General features: G+C 40.0%; 1 protein-coding gene across 2 annotated transcripts in view; it reads left to right on the forward strand.

The window, feature by feature from the left end:
• GALNTL6 (polypeptide N-acetylgalactosaminyltransferase like 6) overlaps positions 1–18813 on the forward strand; it is a 407537-nt gene extending 388724 nt beyond the window's left edge. For both annotated transcript variants that reach the window (XM_015861609.3, XM_085545109.1), the window contains 3 exons: positions 7083–7199; positions 12691–12840; positions 18336–18813. In XM_015861609.3, the coding sequence (XP_015717095.1) occupies positions 7083–7199; positions 12691–12840; positions 18336–18503 (435 nt within the window). In that variant the 3' untranslated portion in view covers positions 18504–18813. The remainder of the gene's footprint in view (positions 1–7082; positions 7200–12690; positions 12841–18335) is intronic.
• Positions 18814–23710: the final 4897 nt, after the last annotated feature.

A 23710-nucleotide genomic window follows, 5' to 3' on the forward strand; every position in this document is an offset into this window, starting at 1 on the left:
TCAGTCCCGACTACTTCGGAAGCAGCCCGAACCCCCTCATACGCGGCTAAGATCTCCTTCTCAGTTGGAGTGTAGCACTCTTCAGACCCCTTATATGATCGACTCCAGAATCCCAGGGGTCGGCCTCGGGTCTCTCCTGAGGCTCTTTGCCACAAACTCCAAGTGGGGCCTTTCTCTCCAGCAGCAGTATAGAGGATGTTCTTTACATCCTGTCCAGTCCGTACTGGCCCCAGGGCTACAGCACGGGCTATCTCTTGTTTAATCTGTTCAAAAGCCTGCTGCTGCTCAGGGCCCCATGCAAAATCATTCTTCTTCCGCGTTACCTGATAAAGGGGGCTTACAATGAGGCTGTAGTTTGGAATGTGCATCCTCCAAAAGCCCACTGCACCCAGGAAAGATTGTGTCTCTTTCTTGCTAGTTGGTGGAGACATGGCAGTGATTTTGTCGATCACATCTGCTGGGATGTGACGACGTCCATCCTGCCACTTTATACCTAAGAACTGAATTTCCTGGGCAGGTCCTTTTACTTTGCTTCGCTTAATAGCAAAGCCAGCTTGTAGAAGAATCCGGATTATCTGCTCTCCTTTTGTGAAAACTTCTTCTGCTGTATCACCCCACACAACAATGTCATCAATGTACTGCAGGTGTTCAGGAGCACCACCCTGTTCCAGTACAGTTTGAACCAACCCATGGCAAATGGTTGGGCTGTGTTTCCACCCCTGGGGCAAACGGTTCCAAGTATACTGAATGCCCCTCCAGGTGAAGGCAAACTGTGGCTTGCATTCTGCGGCCAAAGGAATAGAAAAGAAGGCATTGGCAATGTCAATGGTGGCATACCATTTGGCTGCTTTTGACTCCAGCTCGTACTGGAGTTCCAACATGTCCGGCACAGCAGCGCTCAATGGGGGTGTGACCTCATTCAGGCCACGGTAGTCTACTGTCAGCCTCCATTCTCCACTGGCTTTACGCACTGGCCATATGGGACTGTTAAAAGGTGAGTGAGTTTTACTGATCACTCCCTGATTCTCCAACTGGCGAATCAAATCATGAATGGGGAGCAAGGAATCCCTGTTGGTGCGATACTGCCGTCTGTGCACTGTCTTTGTAGCAATCGGTACCTGCTGCTCTTTAAGAGCAAAGAGAGAGTTGTTCTAAAAGCTAAAAAGCTCTATGCCCGCATTCTCCACCAAAAAATCTGTCACGGGTTACTTAGATTTACCTATGCCCGTGACAGGGGAAGCCACCTCACGCCCCCCCCCCGGGGCCCGGAAAGGAGGGGGAAAAGGGGAGTGGGATAAAACAGCGACAATCTAAGGAGGAAAAACTTATTTTACTAAATATGATATCGAAATACAAGATAACACAATATAATATAATTAAGGCTAACAAAATCGAACGAAACAGAGAGAGAGAGAGTCTCCGAAAACCGAGAGGCCTACTGTGAACTCTAGGCGACACGGCTGGAACGCTTCCCACTCTCCGAGAAGTTCGAGAGAAGAAGGCGGGCACTCCAGCCTGGGAACGAGATTATATAGAGTCCTGGTCCCGTGACTTATTGTTACTCCTGTTGTTCTCTGGGATATGTAGTCTTCTTCTGTGGACTGCACATTCAACAGAAGTATCCATACTTGACATGATGTTATGATGTGGAATACTGATAGCAAAATTACAAAATTACAAAACCATGACACTGTACTGTTTTCTCTCCTGCCATGGGGGGAAAAAAGGCAAATTTTAAATTAGATTTTGTTCCATTTCTTAAAGATGTATTGGACACTGTGCTACCAGCTGAAAAACAGTAATAACCATCCCATTCTCTTTCAAAGGCGCAATAATTTATTTGTAATGTGTACTGGAAGTCCTGCTGAAGGAAGTTAAAAAACAACAGCTGCATTAGGTGAGACCTGTACACTGAATGTTTTCTTAGGAAGTTCTTTTAAATCTACAAGCCACTGCGTGTGTATTGCATAGCTTCCAACAATACCTTTGAAAACACATTTTACAGTAAATCAATCATATACTGTCAGCCATTGTAATTTGTTTTAGACTTTACTAATCCTATTGTCAGGGAGATATGAAAAGATTGATTTGTTTCACTGGGTCAGAAGGCAAATATTTAAGCTTGGTTTCATTTGTTGTTGCATAAACTTCTTATTTGGTAATGTAATACAAAGCAAGTCACTCAGTCACTGCAACAGTTCTGAGCTATAGGACCTGAACATACTCGTTTTTCAGTCCAGATCTCATGGATTTTATAGAATTGTTTTATAGCACTGGCATGAAAATGTCACACGTGAAGTTAAATCAAGTAGCATATCTGAAAAGGGATTAAAAGGTAAGAATGCACTAATCTCTTTGGTTTTAAAGTCTCACCTTCATAGCCTTAATGAGTCAGTATCATCCCACCAATTGTCACATGGTCATTGTACAAAAGTAGTATAATGAGCTATTCTCCATTGCACAAAGAACAAGTGCCGCACAGCTGTGCTTCTCTCAGTTCTTCCATCAGGATCACTGTCATGCTGCACAGCAGAGTCCTCTACTTCTTCAGAGAGGTCTTTAGCAGTGCCTGACTTCTTTCAACTTTTCCTTTTTATGGCTCACACAAATGATGAATCCATTTAAAACTGCCATGTATCTGTTGGCAGGAAAGGTGGCTCATTTCTCCTTATTTGATCTGTAGACATTGATGGCCCTAGGGTTATCTGAGAATATAAGCATGTCCTAAAATCATCTTTAAGTGCTGCTCAGACAAATAAAGCAACATAAATGGATGTTGTTAATGTCTTCCAAGAGCTGCAGATACTTTCTTATTTTCAGCATAGAGTCAGATATAGGGGAAGTGTTTACATGAGCTGATAACATCAAGGTTCATCTCATGTTGCTGCATTGTATGGGGCACCATGAGGATAGCCACAGTATCATCTCCACCTTCGTCATTTTAAGATGACAATGCTGAACATGGATTTTTTATACGGGCATGTAGGGATTTGATGAGGAGACATTGATTTAAACTGGAAAAGAGTAGATTTACACTAGGTATAGGAAGGAAATTCTTTACTGTGAGGGTAGTGAGACACTGTACCAGAATGCCCAGAGATTGTGGTTGCCCCCTCCCTGGAGACATTCAAGGCCAGGCTGAATGGGGCTTTGAGCAACCTGCTCTAGTGGGAGGTGTCCCTGCCTGTAGCAGGGAGGCTGGAATGAGATGATCATAGGAAACCCTTACAACCCAAACCATAATACAATTTTATGAATTGCTCACCAACCCCCAACCAATGCCCTGCGCTCCTCTCAAGTGGCAGAAGATGGTGAGATTAACTTCCCCTCCCCGATGCCCCCCTTCAAAACACTCCTTCTGCTTGATATCATATAGCATAGGATATCTCTAAAGCCAGTTTAAATCAGCTGTTCTGATTCTGTCCCTCTGAATGGGAATTGCTAAGTCACAACCTGATTGAGCACCTGGTGAAGGAACACAACCTGGGAGCACAGGTAAAAGCAATTCACAGATAAAAGCAATTCTACCCCTCTCTAAGTGTCATCTAAGGACTGGCTGATACAAGAGGAGGGTCTCTGTGGATATCTCTCTTTTTGGAGTATTTGGCAAGCCCTGTTCCTTGGGATGGGTAAGCAGATCTTTCTTTCTTGAAATGGATTGTGACTATCGCCTTTTTCTTAATTATTTAGAACTGGTTGTTATTGTCTCTCCTTATACCCCTCCCAGCCCTTCACTAACATGAGCTGAGAAACTAGAATAGCCTTGTTTCTGTATGAAGCTGCTCACCAATAACTACAAACATTGGTGTGCTGTCAACATTTTTTTCTCCTAGGCCAAAACCATAGCATCATACCAGACACTCTGAAGAAAACAATTCTCCCTCCATTGTATTATTTAGAATGTTCTGCTGTGTGTAAATGCACCTCAGAGAGAAATGCAGAGATACTTTAAGCATGCAAACCCTGAATTTAAAATGAAATGTTTTAACAGGAACTAATAATGTAGTGTGGATGGCTATGTTGACAACACTTGCCAAAAATATTTTGTATGTCTGAGTCCTTTGTTCTTTTCCCTAAAAGTTAGTGTAAAAATATTTATCAAATCAACAGCTTCAAATATTTTCTCCGAACACAAAACCTAAGTTCAAAGAGCTTTTGTCCTGTAATATCCCAACCCCTTTTTTAAATGTTCCCCTTCATGCTTTTGTAGTGCAATTGAGCTAATCTGCTTCTTAAGGCTTTGACTACTCTTCAGGATCTTTTTTTTTTTTATATAGGCTTGCTAATGTTGTGAAAAGAGGCTGTAGTTTTAATGTCTATTTAACTCTTTTTCATAAGCCCCAAGGACAACTGTATGTAGACTTAAGCAGTCCTTTCTACTTATGGCTTGCTTAAAAAACAGAAATCAGATGCTACAGCAGCAGAGATCTCCCTTACTTGGCAAGTCTTTATTTCCCAAACATTGGTGCAGCACAGAAAGAGTCTCTATACTTTTGGCCTTGCCCCTTCCTTATAGAACAGGTAGAATAAGAGCCCATTAGAGTCTGTACTTGAACACATGAATTGCTCTCTATAAGAACTATAGGGTCTGCAGTCTTTCTTAGTAGCGTCATCCCAGTGTGTGTTCAGATAGTATTTTAGGAACTATATGAAAGATAAAATGCCTCCACGATTGCCCAGCTACAAATGTTGGAAATGGGAGTGTATTAGGAGTGCTAGCTGTGTCTCTAGTTGTAACTTAAACGTTTGACATCTATTGTGTCGTGTGACTGGAGTCAAAGCAGTTCAGATGTGTACCGATGTATATGTGAAAATACATCATCTCTTTGCTGCATTCCTACTCTCCTTCCTTCTTCTGTGAAGGGATCTTAGGGGATTTGTGGACAACATAGAGCTGGTGTTCAGCAGAATATTCCCTGTGGTTCTGGCAGCAGTTTGATGGCACAGTTTATTTTCTAGTGACTGCCAAGGCCACACAGAAATACCAGAGAACAAAAGCACAGATTTACTGAAATGCTTATAATACAAAAAGAAAATGAAAAACAAAACACTACCCCTCTGCAACTGAAAGGATGGATAAAACAACAGCAACAAAGAAAAAGGTGAATTAACATGTGGGCTGCAACAAACCAGAAGAAAAACTGACTTGAGGAAACATTACAGGAGCAGAGGGAAGAACAGAGGAAATAAAAAAAAGAGAGGTGGATTCCAGCAGTGAATATCCTAAATGTAGCTTTGGCTCAAAGCCTTCCAGAAATGCTTAGAATACATTTACCACAATATCCGAATGAATGAGAACAGGATGGAGCAATGACATCTAGGTAAAGTTATGTCAGCCCTTTAATCTGATGAGCGCTCATTAGATGAGGAGTGTATTCTCTTTCATTTTAGAGATCTGAATCCAAATAATCTTTGGAGAAGATTTTTCATATAAAAAAAAAAATAGATAAAAATAAATCTTTTCCACTTCCTGTTCTTATCTGTCTCTTTTGATGGATGATATGAGAATGAGGGGAGGGTTACTGAGAACTTAGTACCTTTCATCCTTTTTTTTTTAGTTAACATGACTCTGCTGTGGGACTCAGTGCTGGGTTTCTACACCTGTCTGTATGTACTAGAAGGTTAGCAGCAATTGCTTTTACAGCAGTTTCATTGCACTGAAATAAGAAAAAAAATGCCCTAGAACTGTGCTTGTCTATGTTTTGAAAAAATATGCCTCTGAGCTCTGATGAAGGCTCAGAATTCTGAAGCTCAAACTGCTGCTCACATCATTTGCTCAATCTGCTCCTTTCTAAGCTAAGCAAATGCAATTCCTAAAGCCTTTCCTGAAGGTGATGTGGTGTTTGTGTTTTTTTTCTGCCAGTTCCTGTTGCTTTCCCATCTGTCTAAATCTTTCTTAGAACGTGATGAACAGACTAAATTCCAATCCTCCAAAATAATTATAATAATAAAAGAAAGAGCAAAGCAGCTCTCCTGTTGGGTATAAGGCTTACCATTTTTGTTCTCCCTGTGTTCTTTTCAGCAATGGGTTGTTTTTCATCCTGTTTTGGTTTTGTTTATCTTTTCTGTGAGATAATCCATATTTAAGAGTAGCAATATTTATGTTTGTCTAATATAAAATGACAACAATGATGACTGGCTTAAGAATAATTTAAAAAAAAAAATCCATTGAAAATTACAAATGTCTCCCCAGCTCTATTCAGCAATTAGCCTTTCTTTTTTTAACATATGGATCAAAGTAGTTGAAAGAATGTCAGAAATGTTTGAATATCCAACTTGAACCTCCCCTGGCACTACTTGAGACCATTCCTTCTTGTCCCGTCACCAGTTATTTGGGAGCAGAAGTTGATCCCCACAACTTCCTTTCAGGTAGTTTTAGGGAGCAATAAGGTTTTCCTGAGCCTCCCCATCTCCAGACTAAACAATCCCTGCTCCCTCAGCTGCTCTCAGTAAGACTTGTGCTCCTGACCCCTCACAATTTTGTTGCCCTTCTCTGGATGTGCTCCAGAGCGTCAATGTCTTTCTTGTAATGAGAGGCCCAAAACTGAGCACAGCACTTGAAGTGCGGCCAAATGAATAATGAATGTGCACAGGCTTTAGTTACTTACTGTCTATGCATCTCATTGAAATGGAAAGTTTAAGAAATCCTTTTCACTTTGGCAGTGTCTGAAGCATTTTTAAACAGCTCAGCCGGAGTATTTGAGGGGAAATGTATGTGTTATTTCAAAATAAATATGGCATTTTTCTGTCTTTACTAGTAGTGGGCAGCCTGTGCATTTTCAATCCAGTTCTCCAGAAAAGCCTCCTTAGGAGCAGTGGTGCGTAAATGGTGTGAGTAATAGTCACCGGTTATTATTCAGTTGCTTCAGCCTCCAAAGTGATCATTTCCTTTTAAGAATAAGTCTCACTGCAGTTTGTTTGAAGAACCATACAGACAGCGTGAGGAACCTCTGTGGCCAGTTCTGTACTACTGAGACTCAAGTCCCTCAGTTTCTAAGATGGCTAAATTCATAACCCCATAATGTTGGAGATTATGTTCTGCAGCCTGGTTTGATGCAAAATGTTGCTGCTTGACCTTACAGATTCGAAATGTGGCAGCCAATCTCTGTGTGGACAGCAAACATGGAGCCACGGGGACTGAACTGAGGCTAGACATTTGTGTGAAGGATGGCTCAGAACGGACGTGGTCACATGAACAGGTATTGTAACAGCTAAAAAAAAAAAGCAGCATAAAATTATTGGTTCTTTTTTCCATTACTTATCTGAAGTTTCTTCCTTTACGTAAGGTAAAGCTAAGCATAGAGATTTTTGAATGACTACTAATCTTAATATCTTCTTAAAAGTACTCTCTTCAAACTAACATCAGAACTTTGCCATATTCTTTTAAATTTCCAAAAAGATTTCTAGTTCTCAAAGAGCTTTCAGGTCCCTGGTTCTATTCCACTATGTCATGAGAACATATTGAGTTCAGGGCACTTCACTGAAAGTATTTTAAAAATACTATCTGGGCATCTATTGATTGTCTCCTTTTATGCTTTCATCTTCATAAACGCAGTAAGTGGTTGTATTTTAATATGAGCTATAAGCAAGATAAATAGTGTAAAAGCCAGAGAGGAATTCACAAACATGAGGGTTGATAAAGGCTCAAAAATGCTTTAATCTAGGTTGGTTAGGAAGAAAAACATAACGACTTGGGAGTGAGAAGGAAAAGAGCTCCAATTTGTACTTGCTGTGATTGTGAGTAGCATAGGAAAGAGATTGTGCCTAATTAGCTCTGGCTAACATGAGCAGAGAATCTGGATGGAAAGTACAACCTGGCCATTTAGTAGCAATTTTAATGAATGTGCCTTCTGCACAGCAAGGGACCCAGATTAGAAAAAAAAAAAAAAAAAAAAAAATCAAAAAAAAAAAAAATCCACAAGGCTGAGGAGAAAAAAATTGATTGTGAAGTATGGCATTTTTGAAGATATTAAAAGCTCGTGAGGGAGGAGTTCTGAGGAATACTTGAAGTGCTGAGGTCAAAAATTCCTTCTCTAAGGACAGTGAGAAATGCAGGGGAAGATGTGCAAGTGAAGGAAGCTGAGGAGCTAAAAATACCACAATTCAGATAAAGTGCCAACACAAGGGGAGGGAAGCAGCTGAAAGAAGACTTCATGTAGCTAACAGAGATAAAGCACAGTGGTAGGAAGCTGAGATAAATAAGTAGAATTAAGCTTTGTTAAAAAAAAGCCCAAGCCAGGTCACTGAATTAATTTTTGCTGAACAGTTCGATAATTATCGCACTCTTGTTCAAGCGCTGCTGTATTAAGAGTGTAATTCGAAGAACAGGCGGCAGAGGGCAGCTCCGGACAAGCTGAATCTAACCGGGCTGGAGAAGGTGAAGGAGTGGGCGGCCCTGAGAGCTTCTCAGGGCTTGAAACGAGGTGAAAACGAATCGCTTTTAAAAAATCATCTTACTGTTGCTTTAGAATATAGATAGATACTGTTTAACCCTCAAAACAGTCTGTTTTCTGTTAGCAAAACGGAGGTGGTTTTGATTCCCTTGTGTTTGTGATGTGCTGCAGGTTATGAGGGTTTTCTTTGTCCCAGACGCTGCAGCACATTTAAAAGCTGCTCTTCCAACTGTGCAGAGCACGGCTGCCCTTAACTTATCTGCAAGGCAGTGTAAATCCTAGAATTCACACAAGAAACTCTGAAGAATCTTTTGAACAAAATTAGGATAACATGATTTCACTTTCTCTGAAGGTCTCTAGGAAGGGACCTTATTTGCTAGAGCTAGAAAATGGAAGTTATAGAAGAAAGATGATGGGACTAATTTCTGTTACTGTAGCACAGGGTAATACTTTACATTCATATCTCAATAGTTTCATCATTTCATTGTAGTTTATTGACTCCTGGATTAGGTTAGAAGCAAAACAAAGCAAATTTTACACAAACGTTCAGACTCCCAGTACAGAACACGGTCATCTGGCTGGTAGGCTTCTAGGATCAGTCTGTGCAAGGTGCAGATTTTGAAGACAGCAGTTAAGAAAGACTTACAGAATCTCATAAACTTTAAGATGAAGCAAATTAGGATAGCAGACTTGAATGGAACTCAGAATTTCTCTCCCACAGGGAATTGCAGTATATGCAAATTATCCAGAGAAGAAATTTCAGTTTTCTTGTAGAAAAGAAGTTCTGAAAATGTTTAGCATTAGTAGATTTAGTGATGCAGGGCTTGGATTTTTTCCAGAAACAAAGTAACATCCTTTTTTCTCTGCCTTTTCCAATGTTTTCCTCCATGGAGAGATGATGTGCAGTGTTGTGAACACCTGCTTTTCCACTACTCCAGCCATGTTGCTGATGTGATTTCTCCACATGCTGGTAGATACCAACAGAGATAATGAAAACACTGAGCATTTCATGATTGTATTCCAAGTGGTGTGGACTAACATTGAGCAGATCTTGTAACTTCTGGTCTAATTTACAGAGAGTTCGATAAAAAAATGTGATATGAGACCAGCAGGTGTTAGCATTGATGGTACCACTAGACAGGGATGACCCATTGCACTACTTGATTTGTGTCATCTCCTTCCATGAGATGAGACTTTCCACCTCAGGGCAGAAAAAAACAACTCAGTGTTTTCTCTGTCTTCTCAAGTCCTCCAGTCTGACCAGGGATTAAGTGGGTGGGCATCATTTCCAGCTCAGCCTAGGCTATATCTATGCAACCTTTCTCCTCTGCTCAGAGATGTAATTCGAGCCAAAGTCTAGCTCACAAATGTGACGCTGTCTTTGTGTAGGACACATGTCTGCTTCAATCTTGTGCTGTGGCCTGAACACAATGCCCACTGACAGTGGATCCTGACAGGCAGTGAGCAACTGAACAAAGTTGTCAAGCTGGAGAGCACTAATGGTCTCAAAAGGGCCTTTGTCCTACAGACAGTCCCAAACCAGGGGCTGCATCTGGCAATCATTTTTCAGGCTTACTGCCAGTTAGAAATTAAGTTGTTCTTAAAAGATAAGGCAGCTGAAAAGCTGTCTTTTTCCAAGTTGTTCTATGAGAGGACCAGGCTTCATCAAAAGCTGAAGCATGTAGGCCAAGGGGTTACTTGGTTGCAAACTCAGAGGATGGGGCTGTGGTAGGAGAATAGGAGGAAGGAAGGAAGGAGCCAGAAAGACAGAGAATTTCTTGGAGTCAGTAGGAAACAGCAACCCTGGAGACCTCAAATGAAGAGAAAGCCAGCTGCCTGATACTAATGTGTTTGGAAATCTCTGTGCAGCTTTGTTTCAGATCTGGAAATGAATGAGAGCAAATGAAGGAGTTCAGAAGGGTTCATCCATTTCTCATGAAGTCAGGCTCTGCTGGTTCCTAACATCCAAAGGAATATCCAAAGCAATAAATAGTGGCAGAGCAGAGCCTTTTGGGGTCAGGACCACAGCTACTAGCACGTAGCATTGCTATGCGTTATACAGAGGAAAGATCATTTTTACATTGGCCAGGCTTAGTGTTGAAGAAGACAGAATTTGCCATGTTATGGAGGCTATCACAGAGTGGGAAGGTTGGAAGGCTGTCGATCATCAGATCTCATCTATAAGTTTTAATATTATCTATATATTTTAACATCAGTTGTGTGTATAGAAAAGTACGATCTTTTTTCCTATTATTTTTCATTGTAGTCTTAGACCTAAAAACTGGTTTCTGCCTCTATGAGGTTTATTTTATAACTGTATCACTAGGGAGAATATACTTGATTTTTAAATGCAACCGTTTTACAAAACAGCAGCATAAGAAGGAGGGGGAGGAATCTGTGCTGTCTAATCGGTGAAATCTACTATTACATAAATAGTGTTTTTCACTGGAAGGAAATAAAAAGGAAAAAAAAAAAAAGCAACCATACCCTATCTGGTACCAATTCAAGAGTCTTGACTTTCAAATGGAACACGGTTTTCAGAAACCACACAAGAGTAGGAAAGCAAAGGGATACCCTGGATCAGTCTGATTTGATTTAAAAGCAAGCTTTAGTTCTTTCAGGTGTATTGATGCATTCATTGTGGCAGTGGTCCTCAGGGCAAGGTCCAGAGAGCAACAGGAATGGCCCCTCAGCTCACCAGTAATGCACAGAATGAAAAATCTGGAGAGCGAGTCACTGGGAAAGATGAGAAAGGTGTTGCAAAAGGATATTTTGCAAAGTAGTCGTGAGAGTGAGAATATTGCAAAATCACTGTTCCACACCATTTCTCCAGGTATGTTATTCATCACTTTGAGCTCCGAGTTTATTACTTGGCTGCAGAAAAGTAAAGCTAAAGAAAGGAAATTGCTTTTGCTGTTTTTTCCTTCAGAGGCAAATGGGCTCAAACTTTCTTTTTCTTTTTTTTTTTTTTTTAACTAACATTGTAGTTTTTTTATATATCAAATCTTACCTCTGACTTTGGTTGTGAAGTAAGCTGTTTTGCAGGGAGTGCGTGATGCTGCTTCCAGGAAACATAAATGGGGAAAGACTTAACCTTTTAAAAAGCAAGAATTTGGTTTGAAAATAAAGTTAAAGTTGTCCATTGCATTTTACGGCAGATAAATGTAAAATGCACTCTGGAGGAAAGAAGGAGTAAGCACAGCACGGGGGAAGGCTGAGAAAATGCTGACTGGAAAACTAGAAATAAATACGGAATGACAGATGCTTGCAGACAGAATGAGGGCTTACAATGAGACGCAAGAAAAACAGCAAGATTCAGATATATGCTTATATTCTATGCATGCAGGCCGCAGGAAATAATAATGCCTCTCAACGGTGGCATTTTGGAGGATGGTATGGTGTTGAAAATGTAGCATTTTTAAAAGATGCCTTTTTTAGGTAGACCACAGAGGGAAGATAGCTGTCACAGTGAAAGGTTCAAAATCTAGGAAGCACAGCAGGAGTAAACCAAATCAGACCTCCATCACACCGAGCTTTAGTTTGCATTTGTGGATAGTGGTTCTGATATCAGGGAATGTGTGTGCTGTATGGCGCAAGGTGCCAGGTGAGTACCAGAGCTGCCTGGGATGCGATGGCTGAGCTGCTGGAGGCAGGCTAAGAACAGCATAGAGTGGAAGTGCTGTTCAGATAATGAACCTGTGTGCAGTTCTGCATGACCTGTCACAGCTAAATGATTTCCAGTAGCTAAGTTTGATCATTTAAAGAGAGCTTTCTCAGTGTTATGCTTCAGTCTGTACTGGGGAAAATGGAGTGTCGAGCAGAAAGCCATGGAATAGCACTAACACACACATACACATACACACACAAATAATAATAATAATAAAAATAAAAGAAGAAAGGAAGTGGGGGGGGGGGGGGGGAGGCCTCACAGCTCTCAGCAGAGCTTGCAGGCAGCAATTTACGAGCTGCAACCTGTTTTCTGCAAGGATTGGTCCAAAGAAAAGGAAAATGCACTCTGTATCCTTAAATTTGGTACTGTCAGACCTGTCACCCTCCTCTTGTGATTGAACAACTGCAGTGTCACAGCATAATTTCAGGCAGCTGGTGCCTGATTGAGAAGGATTCCTCTGTTAACTGTGAGCCTCCATGGCTCCTCTCAGGCAGCCAGTAAAAGGGTTTTAGCAGGCTGCCTGTAGCTCACAGGTTTCTGAACAAGAAGACAAATCATTTAGTGTGTGTTGTTTTGAAATGTTTTCCACTAGTAATAAATTATCGCATTGTCTGACTGTTTTTCTAGCTGTTCACCTTTGGCTGGAGAGAAGACATCCGTCCTGGGGAGCCACTTCACACCAGGAAGTTCTGCTTCGATGCCATCTCGCACAGTAGTCCTGTCACACTGTATGACTGTCACGGGATGAAGGGGAACCAGCACTGGAGCTATAGGAAGGTCGGAGTCACTCTGGGTCATTTCAGAGGTTCAGAATGTCTCTTGAGCCTATACTCAGTTTAGTGCAGACTTGTACTTTCCCTTCAGAGAAGTTGCTTTTTAAAATCCACTGTTTTTTTCCAATTTAATTTTGTGCTAAACTCTCTGGTCTGTGTTCTCATTGAGCATTCAGCTACTTGTGTCAAATTTAAATGGAAGTGGATCTGATCCAGCTCTGAGTGTGTCCATGTTGAGTGCATGAAAGGTGTTATACCATTCTGGCACTTGAAGATGCTGGTGTCATCTTAAGAGAGACACTATGGAAAATATTTGCATCTGACATGACAGAATGAAGAAGTGCTGCTCATGAGTTAAATATTACTATTTTACTACATTTTTACAAGTGGCAGTAATGTCTCCCTCAAAAAAATTCCAAACCAACATTAAAAGCACTACTGTAAGCCTAAAGACGTCAGAAGTTTATAAATTAAAGATAAGCAGCTTAGACACTATTTTGATCTGCCAAGCTGTGCCCATTTTTAGCAATCACTAAAACAGGAGGTCAAGCTAGGAAATAAGAGTGCCTCGTTTGGGGTATAAAAAGTCCTGGTAATGCTACCAGGTTTTTTAAAGAATGATTAATCAGCAGGTTGCCTTGATTAAACATTTTGTTAATAAACTCTATATCATGCAAGGTAAGGACATCTATTTCTGCAATGAACTGAGTGCTTCTTCTCACGCATCCTTTAATTTTTTAAAACCACTGTGCCTTGTCCCCTACATTCCTTGTGCTGAGACCTAGGTGGCAGGAATTGAACCATGCCACGTAAGCCTCTGTGGTACTTCCTAGATTAGTTTCCTGCTAATAATTCTAATGCAGAACTATTAAAAGTAGCTTTGCCCCAACAATTTTGAGTACCTTCTTGTTAGCCTGTGCCATTTTTTAACCATGTTTCTGTTGCAATTGGAGATTTATCACAAGATTTTCCTGAAATATATTCTCCTTCAGATCTTACTTGTAGTGAAGTTAAAAGGTGTGAGCTGGTTATTTAGAGGACATAAGTAGTTGGGGCTATACTACTGCATATATGGCTTTTTAATGTCATTATAATCCCTTCTTGTTTCAGAACGCTTCCAATTTGTCTTTTTGATTGCCCAAATGTTATGAAAGAATCTTTCATACCTTTAGCACTTCATTGGTGCCTAATGTAGCTGGTTGAAAAGAAAAACACAGATCTGAAGCTGCCCTCTATATGGCTCATCACCTTTGTGGACAGGATACAGCAGATCACCCAAAAAAATGACATTTCAGGAAAAAAAAAAATGCACAACATGAATTCTATTAAATCTTCTGCACAGCTTCATTTTTCATTTCCAGAAGGCTGACAGGGCTCATGTAAAAATTCTCAATGCAAGGCAGGCATTTTCATCTCAGCAAAAGGCACCACAACATTTTGTGATGATGAAAGTACTGACACAGTCCTAGCTGTAATACTAACCTGACAGCAAGCTGATCAGTTTGCACGGGCACTTACTGCTGAGCTATAAGACTTCAAATTAAAAGAAATGTTAGAATAGTGAAAATATGCTCATTATTATTACTACTTAGGCTTAGTTTTAGTTTGGCTGCTAAGTAGGTTTTGACTGTTTCATTGTGTTAGATGTGCTGAAGAAATTTTTTGTGGCCCAACTGTACCAAAAAAAAAAAAAACTGTTATAATCCTTACCTAGTTTTAAAGAGCGTCCTGGAAATAGGATTTCTCCTGGTTCCCAAAGACAAGTGAACCGTACAGCAAGAGGATGGTTCTATCAGTTTAATTGCAACCATAGTAGAGCTCTTTACTGGGAGGACAGTATGCAGCTGAAATTGCACTCTGAGTAAATCAGAGTCATAGTCTGTGGTTCAGCAGTAAATGCCTGCTTTTAGAAAACAAAAAGCAGATCAGCAGCTGTGTTCTTTTCTCTGCACCACTTACAGAAGCTGTAGCTTTCTAATGGTCACATGTCCATCTCATTAGTAATTCTTCAGGAAAAAATGACCTTGTTAGTCAGTATCTAATAAGACTCTCAGTAGAAAGCATTTCTTATTGTACTGTCATATCTATAAAACTAGAAGATAATAGTTTTTTTGATAGCTTGAACTACTTTCTCTTTTAGAGATTTTGTTTCCTCAAGCACTGAGCAAGTCTTTAAAATTCTGGTAAGTCTATGATAGTCAGTAATCAGTATTTTTAGGACCAGTTCAAACTTTCGGTCTGTAATAAAACAGCCAAGTCTGCATTTAACAAATCTTCGTAGAAAGTGATAAAGTAGACTGAATCCAAATAATACTGTGAACAACACTGTGGGTTAGAAAAAGGAAATGAGTTCAGTAATGGGGAAGGGGGGGGGAAAGCATTGATGCCATAATGGGACTTTGAAATCAGTCTGGGAGCAATGGGAAATTGCTAAAAAATAGTAGAGATATTGGAGAATAACGGCTTTCCAAGATAAAGCCATTTCATTGACTTTGTTTATGATTCCTAAGCATGTCTGAGCCAAAAAACAACAGTGGATACAGATTTCCATTCCTCCCAGTGAGGGAATATGCCCCTGTTTTTCAAGTCAGTGTCACTCTGGAGTGATAGGTAATACACTGGTTCTGATAAAGTATGATTAAATTTATGTGCCCTAGTCTCATCTGTAAAGCACATGTATTCAAAATGAGGGCTGATTTAGTAGGTCTTTAAAAAATAATGGTTATAATTGTGCAAAATCAATTTCATTATACTATAATTCTACCCTGAGCATAGCGATTATGATAGAAGCTAGACTGGCAGTGTCAAAACCTGTGCCCAGGATAGGGCCGTTTGTTCATACTTTCCTGACAGCTTCAGGGACAAACTGTTAGAGTAAGTTCACTCTTTATCCTGTGAGTCCATAGATTATTCCCTCAGACAACGGAAGACATGTCATTGTGATAGTGGTTTTTATCATATGGACATCTGTCCTACTGAAACTGCACTGGGGCTTCCGACTAATTTCAGATAAACTACTACAGCCACCAGCTGATAATGGCTTCCAGTTGCTGTTGACCTTGGCCATAGTTATAGCAGTGACCTAGAAGAAATGAAAGGCTCTGTGTCTCATTACCAATCCCCTGAACTGTCGAGAACCATTATCTTATGGAGAAGTTTCTCCTTCTGCAAATAATATTCAGACTTGCCGTTATGCAGAAGGGGGGAAAAAAAATCACTGTTCTTTTCAGATATTTGAAAAGTATCCTGAAGGGTCCTTGTGGGTTTTTTCATATTGGTGTAAGGAAGAATTTATATATTTCCTTCAGAAAGTTCTTCTCTGGGGTGCATGTGACTGTCACCCATTGAAGTCCTCAGCCTGTTTTTATTGAGTTCCATAAGAACTGCAGGCTTTGACCTTAGGTCAGCGTAAGCTTGAGATGATAAATTAATAGGCCATTATATGTAGCTAAGGCATCCAGAAGTTTTCCCACACTAACTGTGTCCCTCTCCTTAAGAAATGCTCTTCTCTGCTAATAACCAGACTGGCTGAGAGAAGCACCAACAATGCTTCATTCAAGAATTGTATCCCCTGGATTTTTCTGTGAGAAGGCAGACCATGGGCTCTTTGAGAAGTCTGCGTTTCTCATGGCACACTTTTTGTACTGAAGCAACGTTTTCTCTTCTTGTACTGTGTTAAAGCTTCAAGCATTCCAGCTTCAGCTCCCCAGCAGCTTGGCTGAGCCCTTCCCAAGCTATGACATGAGAAAAAAACAGCTGTCCCCTTTCCACAGGGCCTCACAGCAGGTGGGCAGCCACGGTACCCCTGCTCCCTTTCAGCCCCCACAAGACTGCTCTATCAGGTACCTGCAGAGCAGCGGGAGGAGCTGGTGAGGTGCTGAAGGGCGCCTAACCACCCCACGGGTCCTTGGAAACTCTGGTAATCTTCTGTTATACAGGATGTGATAGCCCTACATGCACATTGTGCTTGCAAAGTGCTTACCTGTACAGAGCAAAATAGGGCCTCTGGCCTCCCCGTCCACATAAAGCTGGTTCCTTTAGTTAGCCATGCAAGCTTTGACCACTTAGCTCAGAATTACTTTTTTATGGGTGCATGCATTTAGGGGGAAGAGTTGGGGTGAAAGGCAGGTGGAACACTGTCACCCTTCAGTAGAGCACAGTGCTGTGCTTTTGAATTGGCTCTCTTTTGCATGTGCTAAATGTTAGAAAATAAAAATAGTGCTTTCACATCCTACAATCAATCAAATTTCTCTTTCCTAATTTAAAAAAAAAAAAGAAGTTCCCTTGCTTTAAAAGAGCTTCTATTTCTTTTTAGACTATTGTGTCATGTTTAGTTTTATCTTCATAACTTCATTTCTGAAGGGTGGGGTATTTTTAGTTAAAGATGTTTCTGTATGATTGTTGCTCAGCACCCAGAGCACTTTGGTGAGTTTATAATAGGTTGTGATTTGACAAGTAGCTTTCTTTTCTCCTTCTTACAAACTGGGCAAACAGGCACATCCTGAATTAGTATTGAACTGCTGGCAGAGCTTGTTTGGCAAGGAAGGGAAGAGCCTGGATGTTGATTACTGAGAATCATCAGAAGTTTATTTCTACTAATACAGTAAATGCATTATGTAGTCCTTGGAAACTTTCAAGCCATCTAATCACTCCCACATCTGTCCCTTGGCCACTTGCCTACCTGAACTAAACACACTGAAACTAGCCTGCCCGCAAATACCTGTTGCTCATCTCAGTACTTTCTGCTTTACCAGAGGTTCACAGTGATTTTAAATTCACTCCATTTTTTTTTGTGTGTGTTAGTGTGTATGTGAAATAAAATGAATAAAAGTAAAAGCCATGAATATCCTATTTAAAACAACTTAATCCGTGCTTATCCACCCAAGATCTCCATAGGGATCTAAAAACAGCATTAGAATTTCCTTCTTAGGAATAAGAGCTCAAGTATTTCAGTGGCTTGTCTTACAAGGCTGCAGGCAAAGTCTGCGTTTTATGGGGTGAGAACTGAGATCATCAGTTACGTGTCTGTCCATCACAGCACTTCCATTAATATTGTTACTGACTTCTACATCGAGTTGAAGAGTACCCATTTCTCAGACAGATCTTTACAGATCCTCCCACCCTGCAGCACAGTAGAAATTGTCAAAAACAACTTCCTTTCTCAAATCAAAAATTGGGTTCAGGTATTTAATTGGAGCCTAGGGAAGCACGTGGTATATAAAGAAAGGTGTCCTATTTTTCATTATATTATGTGGTTATTAGCTAAAGACATCATCTTATTCTTTCCTGAATCCCCAGTTTTTTGAGGGACAATAACAGAAGGAACAAAAGTGCTAGATTCTCTACAGGTTTCCAAATTAAGCTGTGGTTGTTGGTTATCACACGGAGCATACAAGATTATTCCAGATACGACTGTGTTAATCCATTTTGAGTAAAATGAAAACACTTCCAATTACTTGGCGTTTGCTACTTAATTCTATTTTTTTCTCATTTCTGTAGGACAAAACTTTGTTCCATCCGGTAAGCAGCAGCTGCATAGATTGCAACCCATCTGAAAAGAAGATTTTCATGAACAGATGTGATCCTTTATCTGAAACTCAGCAGTGGGTTTTTGAACATATTAATATGACTGTTTTAGAAAAGTTTAACAGCAAGGCCAGTTCCTAGGGAAAAATAAAACATGAACACACCCAGTTACACACAGCCTGCAGACTACGTTTTCGCCAGCATCTGGGTCGAAGGAGTCAGGAATTAAATTTCCTAGATCCAGGAAGTCTGCTCTAAGGATTAAGAAAATGCCCCAGCAAGAGCCAGCAGGCTGTCCTTGAGGATGTACAGTATCTGAAGAACTTGGCTAGGAGCCTCACCGGATGCTGCTGAGAACTTCAGGCTGAAAGTTCCCTTGCTGGCCAAGGGAAAATTTTGTTTTAAAACTGTTTAAAAATACTCTGAGTTAATAAAGTAAAACAAAACTCTAGAGTTTCTCAGGTCTAATCCTGCTGTAGTGAGTAGTTCAGAACTGGTGCTGTGATTTGGGACGGGTATATGATGTGCATGACGGCTACAGGAACCTGAAGAAATCCCAGGTTTTAGAACGAAACATGCTGGTGGAAGAATAATGATGTCCCAGCACTCCCTAGACAAGATATATGCTCTGTTGATATTCTCATAATAAAAGGTCGGGTTAAGCAGGTTTAACCCTCAGAACTGCTGCAATTAATTTTAAATACCTCCCTTTTACATTCCATTCATTACCAAAATAGGAATGGTAGAAATCTTAGGGTCTAGAATTACACTGTAGTGAAGCATGAAATAAACTGTAAGGTTTTGCCCTCACGTTTCTCCCTTCAGTTGGGAAAGAAAACAAACAAACAAACAGAAAACAAACATAAAGCAGTCAAATTTCTATATGTGGTATATTTAGCAGTTGTGATTCAAATCCCATTGTCACACAAGGTGAGATTTTTTTCAGTGACAAGTATAACAGCAGCTGCAATTTAATAGAAGGCATGTGGACTAGCTATCTTTCCTAAGGTAGAATCCTTACCAAAGTATACATTAAGTTAAAAATAGGTTGAAAAAATTATCATGAGAGCAGGAAATAATTGCATACTGCATGCTAAACTAGGTTAGTCAAATTAACACTGGTACGCTGCCATCACCTAAAAAAGCACTGATTCTCTGTAATGCAGCTCAAAAGATCTTGCAGAAATCATGTGGTGTTCTTGTCAGATACGAGTGGAAAGAAAATTTGACATGAAGTGAGTTGGGTGATTTGGAGTTCCTGATGAAATCCGTGATGGATATCACGTGAACCTAAGCTGTCGAGTGAATGATACTGCAGATCTCATGGTGGAGGAAAGGAGGAATGCAAACAAGTTAGATGTGGCAGTCTTTTGGTGCTTTAGGCACAGATACAATTCAGATTCAGACAGACTTCTGTCACACTGATGGGCATTATGGCACATAGTGTCCTTCAGACCCATCAAGCTGTTGTCATGAGAAGCCACTAAAACTTACTTGAAAGGCCTATGGCTCCTCTCAAAAGGAATCAATTCATGCTAGTCTGTGGAATGTAACTAACAGGTTTGGGATTTTTCAAGGTGAGAGCATTTGTGTATGTGTATCAAATAAGTGTATGGACTGCTTTTGTTTGAAAGGCACTTGCAGACAAAAGCACCATTAATGTAGATAGATGAAATTCCCCAGAGGTGGCTGTATCATAATATCATAAGGAATTAAGTTGCTTAATCTTACTGCTGGAGAAATGGCTGACTAGCCAAAATACTTGTGTGTAGGCTGTCGTGTTTGAGGCAGAAGGGCAAATGTGTTTTGTTTATTGCTCCTTACTCTCTATTTAGGCTCAAAGAGTATTGATTGCATCTGAAGGATGGTTACTGTACCAATTAGTGTACGCTATTTTATGACAGCACCTTGTAGTTGCAGGTTAAAAATTGTGTTAAACTAAAATTGTTGATTATGGGAACTTTTTAAGAAGGGAATGAGATCGTGAAGCATTTAGGATGCATGCACTTGGCTGCATCCATACACTGAGTAATTGCTGCAAGTTAGCAAAGAGGCCTTTCAATTAATCTAAGAAAAATGACTATAGGCATCATTTTATGATTTTAAAGCAAAGGAATTTGCTTAGGTATTGTTTAAATTTAATTATGGTGCACTGAAGGATGGAGGCAGTAAGGGTAATGTGTGGGGATATTTAGGTAGCTGTCAGTATGCAGAAGCAGTCTGGGCACTGCAGGCTGCCAGCCCTAACAGATACAGTGCTTGTAGTATCACCATTTATTTGCAGCCTGCACGTTAGAAATGAGGATTTGGATAAAGAAAAAAATGGGCACCTAAAATGTAAATTCCGTCCTCATGCTGCTGATTGAAACTGGCCCTAAACTGATGAAGTCCCACATGCCCAAAATAGAGAGGCAAAGGAACCAGCTGAGCAATTTATAATATGCACAGATTGGTAGGGTTATATCATTCAGTCTCTGCCTGCATCTCAGTGGTCTGACTTTGAAATGACTAATGGGAACTAGACTGCTGCTGGGGCAGAGATCTTCTATGCCTTTTACAACCCTCATTAATTAATATTGCACAGCATCCTGCACTGCCAAAGGAAACCTTTCCATTACTCTGTAAGTCCCTGTCAGATAACAACCCATCTGAATGGTATGCAGATGTTTAGGAAAATGCTGTTCTATGTCTCATTTTCAGTTTTTATAGGCAAAATATAAGAAAAGATATAGTAGAGTTCTTCGCATGTCAGTAATGAGCAGCTTTTGATTAATCTGGGAATACGTTGTTTATATGAAGGTGCAGATCTTGAGAAACAATAACTTGCCACAATGTGGCATACACACATACACACACACATACATCTATGTATACATTACAACTGGAACAAAGCAGATGGAGGAGAGGTTTGTTCTCACTTCATGGGCTGAGATTTCAGGTATTTATTATAACCAGGAGGAAAAAAAAAGAAAAAAAAAGGGGGGGGGTGGGGAACAAAAAAGATAGCAGTCAATAGGCTAATAGAGAAAACAGTCACTTCACTGTTTTCAGCTTAAGCATTTTTCTTTTTTTAAAAACAGAGCGGAAAAAAAAGCTCTCATGCAGCCTCTCCACAGGCAGCTGTAATCCTCCTGCTGAGCAGGAAAGGTGGCCCTAGGGACTGAGTTTCAGAGCTGTACTCCTGTAGCATTTGGGCTGATGGATTCACGAAATGGTTGTGACTTGCTAAGCACAGGACTCCTTCAGCAGAAAGGGTTATGAATAATAAATGATCATCCTTACCTCTAAATTAAATTCTGTCTTGAGTGTTCTCCAAAGCTTTCCTCTGATAACAGCATTTCATGACTAATTTAGCACTTAGAATTTCTTTAAGTCTTCCAGCAACCAAATCTTTTTCTTCTCAGTGGACATCTGAGCAAGTAAAAAGATAGGATGGACAGATATATTTTCCTGACATATTTAATCAGAAGTCTATAACTTCAGTCTACATTGCTTCCAAAGACCGTGAAATTTCTGCACGGAAAGGTGTTTTAAAAATACTACCTAGTGCACAGGTTGCACTAGCTGATCATTTCAGTCACATTCCAGCTGGTGACTTGCTTCAGTTTTTTAGCTGATTGTTTTGTGGCCAAGGCGAATTTAATCAACACACCCCAAAAGATCTTTGTATCCATACAGTTCATCAGCACCTACCCTAAACCTTTCCCACTTGAGGCTTTCTGACTCTTTCTGAGGTCAGCAAACCATGTCTACTGGAAATGTTAGGAACTGGAATAAACACCAAGTGCAATGAAAACCCATAAATCATTTGTGTTTCCTTTCCAAAATCCAAACTAAGCAGAAGCCCTTGGCAAGGGCTTAAGCAGGAGAGGAGGCATTGTACAGAGGCATGACCTTATTTCAGGAAAATGACATCATACGAGAACAAATGTTTCTGCAACATTATGGATACTTTAATGATATAATGCATACTTCCTGAGTGTTATCAGTTTATAAATAAATGGACTGTAGCTGCTGAACTAGGTCATCTTTATGATAAAGATAGGCTAGGCTTGAAAGGAAGTGACAAGCACTTAACAGCCTCTGATTACTGGCATTTTACCAGGCATCAACATCTCTGTGACCTCAGTGAAATCAGATGCCACAGAAGATCACAGAAGAAATGTATATAAATCGCTTAACCAAATGTATTTGATGGGTGGCACTCCTTTAGGAGCATATGTCAGTCACCTTTGTTTAAAAGGAAAAAAAAGAATTAAAATTGTAATCAGAATTCACTTACATTTTTACAGCTAACTTCTCCTGAAAGCTTAGTAAGTGGTAGCCTTCCAAGTCACCCAGACAAAGTGGGGAAGAAGTGCTTTGGTAAGATAGCCGCTGAGAGGCCACCATCACGAGTGCAGCCTTCTGCTAAAGAATATCAGTTTTTAGTGCTGTTGGTCCAGCATCTTTTCAGGGAACATAAGGTGTAGATCAAAAGAAGAGTATGATGACAGATTTTTAATTCCTCAAGGTCATTAGGTAAAACCATTTCAAAACACTTGAAAACAAAAAGCTAATTGGAAGTAGCTTTTTTATAGCTGGTATTGGGTATATGAGATTAATGAACTCATTTGTATAACTCCATTCCAAATCTGTCCCATATATGCTCTTAGAATGAGCACACAGGTGCTGAGTTTCTTTTACATCTTGTTCTGAAGGTCTTGCAATGTATGGAAGTAAATTTTGAAGGCCTTTAGAGTACTATATCAGGTATATGCCAAAGGTAACAACAACAAAAACAAAACAAATAAACACCAAAAACACCCTGACTTTAGATTTTGCTAAACCTCTTGTTCTAAAATAGTATTCACTGACCAGTGAAAATTTTAGATGAATAAATAATATAGTTTAGTAGCAGTAATAGTGCTCTCTAGTTAAGGTTTCAGCTCTTAAAAATAGGTATCTATATGGAATTTTAGTGAATACAGATAGTTGCTGACAGTCATTTTCTTGTTATTTTTTTAAATACATACATAAACCTGTCCTGAAGGGTGCTCTTATCTCATATTTTTCTTATTGTAATTCTGAATGCACTGGACTGAGAATAATCTAAGCAGACAAAAGACCTTTAAGAACTATCTAACAAACCTGTGCAGAAACAAACAGACAGTGAGAAAGCTGAGCCAGAAATGAGCTAAAAATGCATCATGTTCCCAAAGCTTCAGCAGCATTCAGAAAATGCATTCACTTTGTATGACAGCTCTATATCCTTTTAATGTATCAGTAATATCACTGGTATTACCCTTACATCAGGATTTCTGGAAATGATGTGCTGTCATTTGGCACAGTAGATGGACAGCACACTG

The sequence above is a fragment of the Coturnix japonica genome, chromosome 4 (assembly GCF_054131305.1).
Source record: "Coturnix japonica strain WE chromosome 4, WE-NBRP24, whole genome shotgun sequence".
In the NCBI taxonomy this organism is placed as follows: Eukaryota; Metazoa; Chordata; class Aves; order Galliformes; family Phasianidae; genus Coturnix; species Coturnix japonica.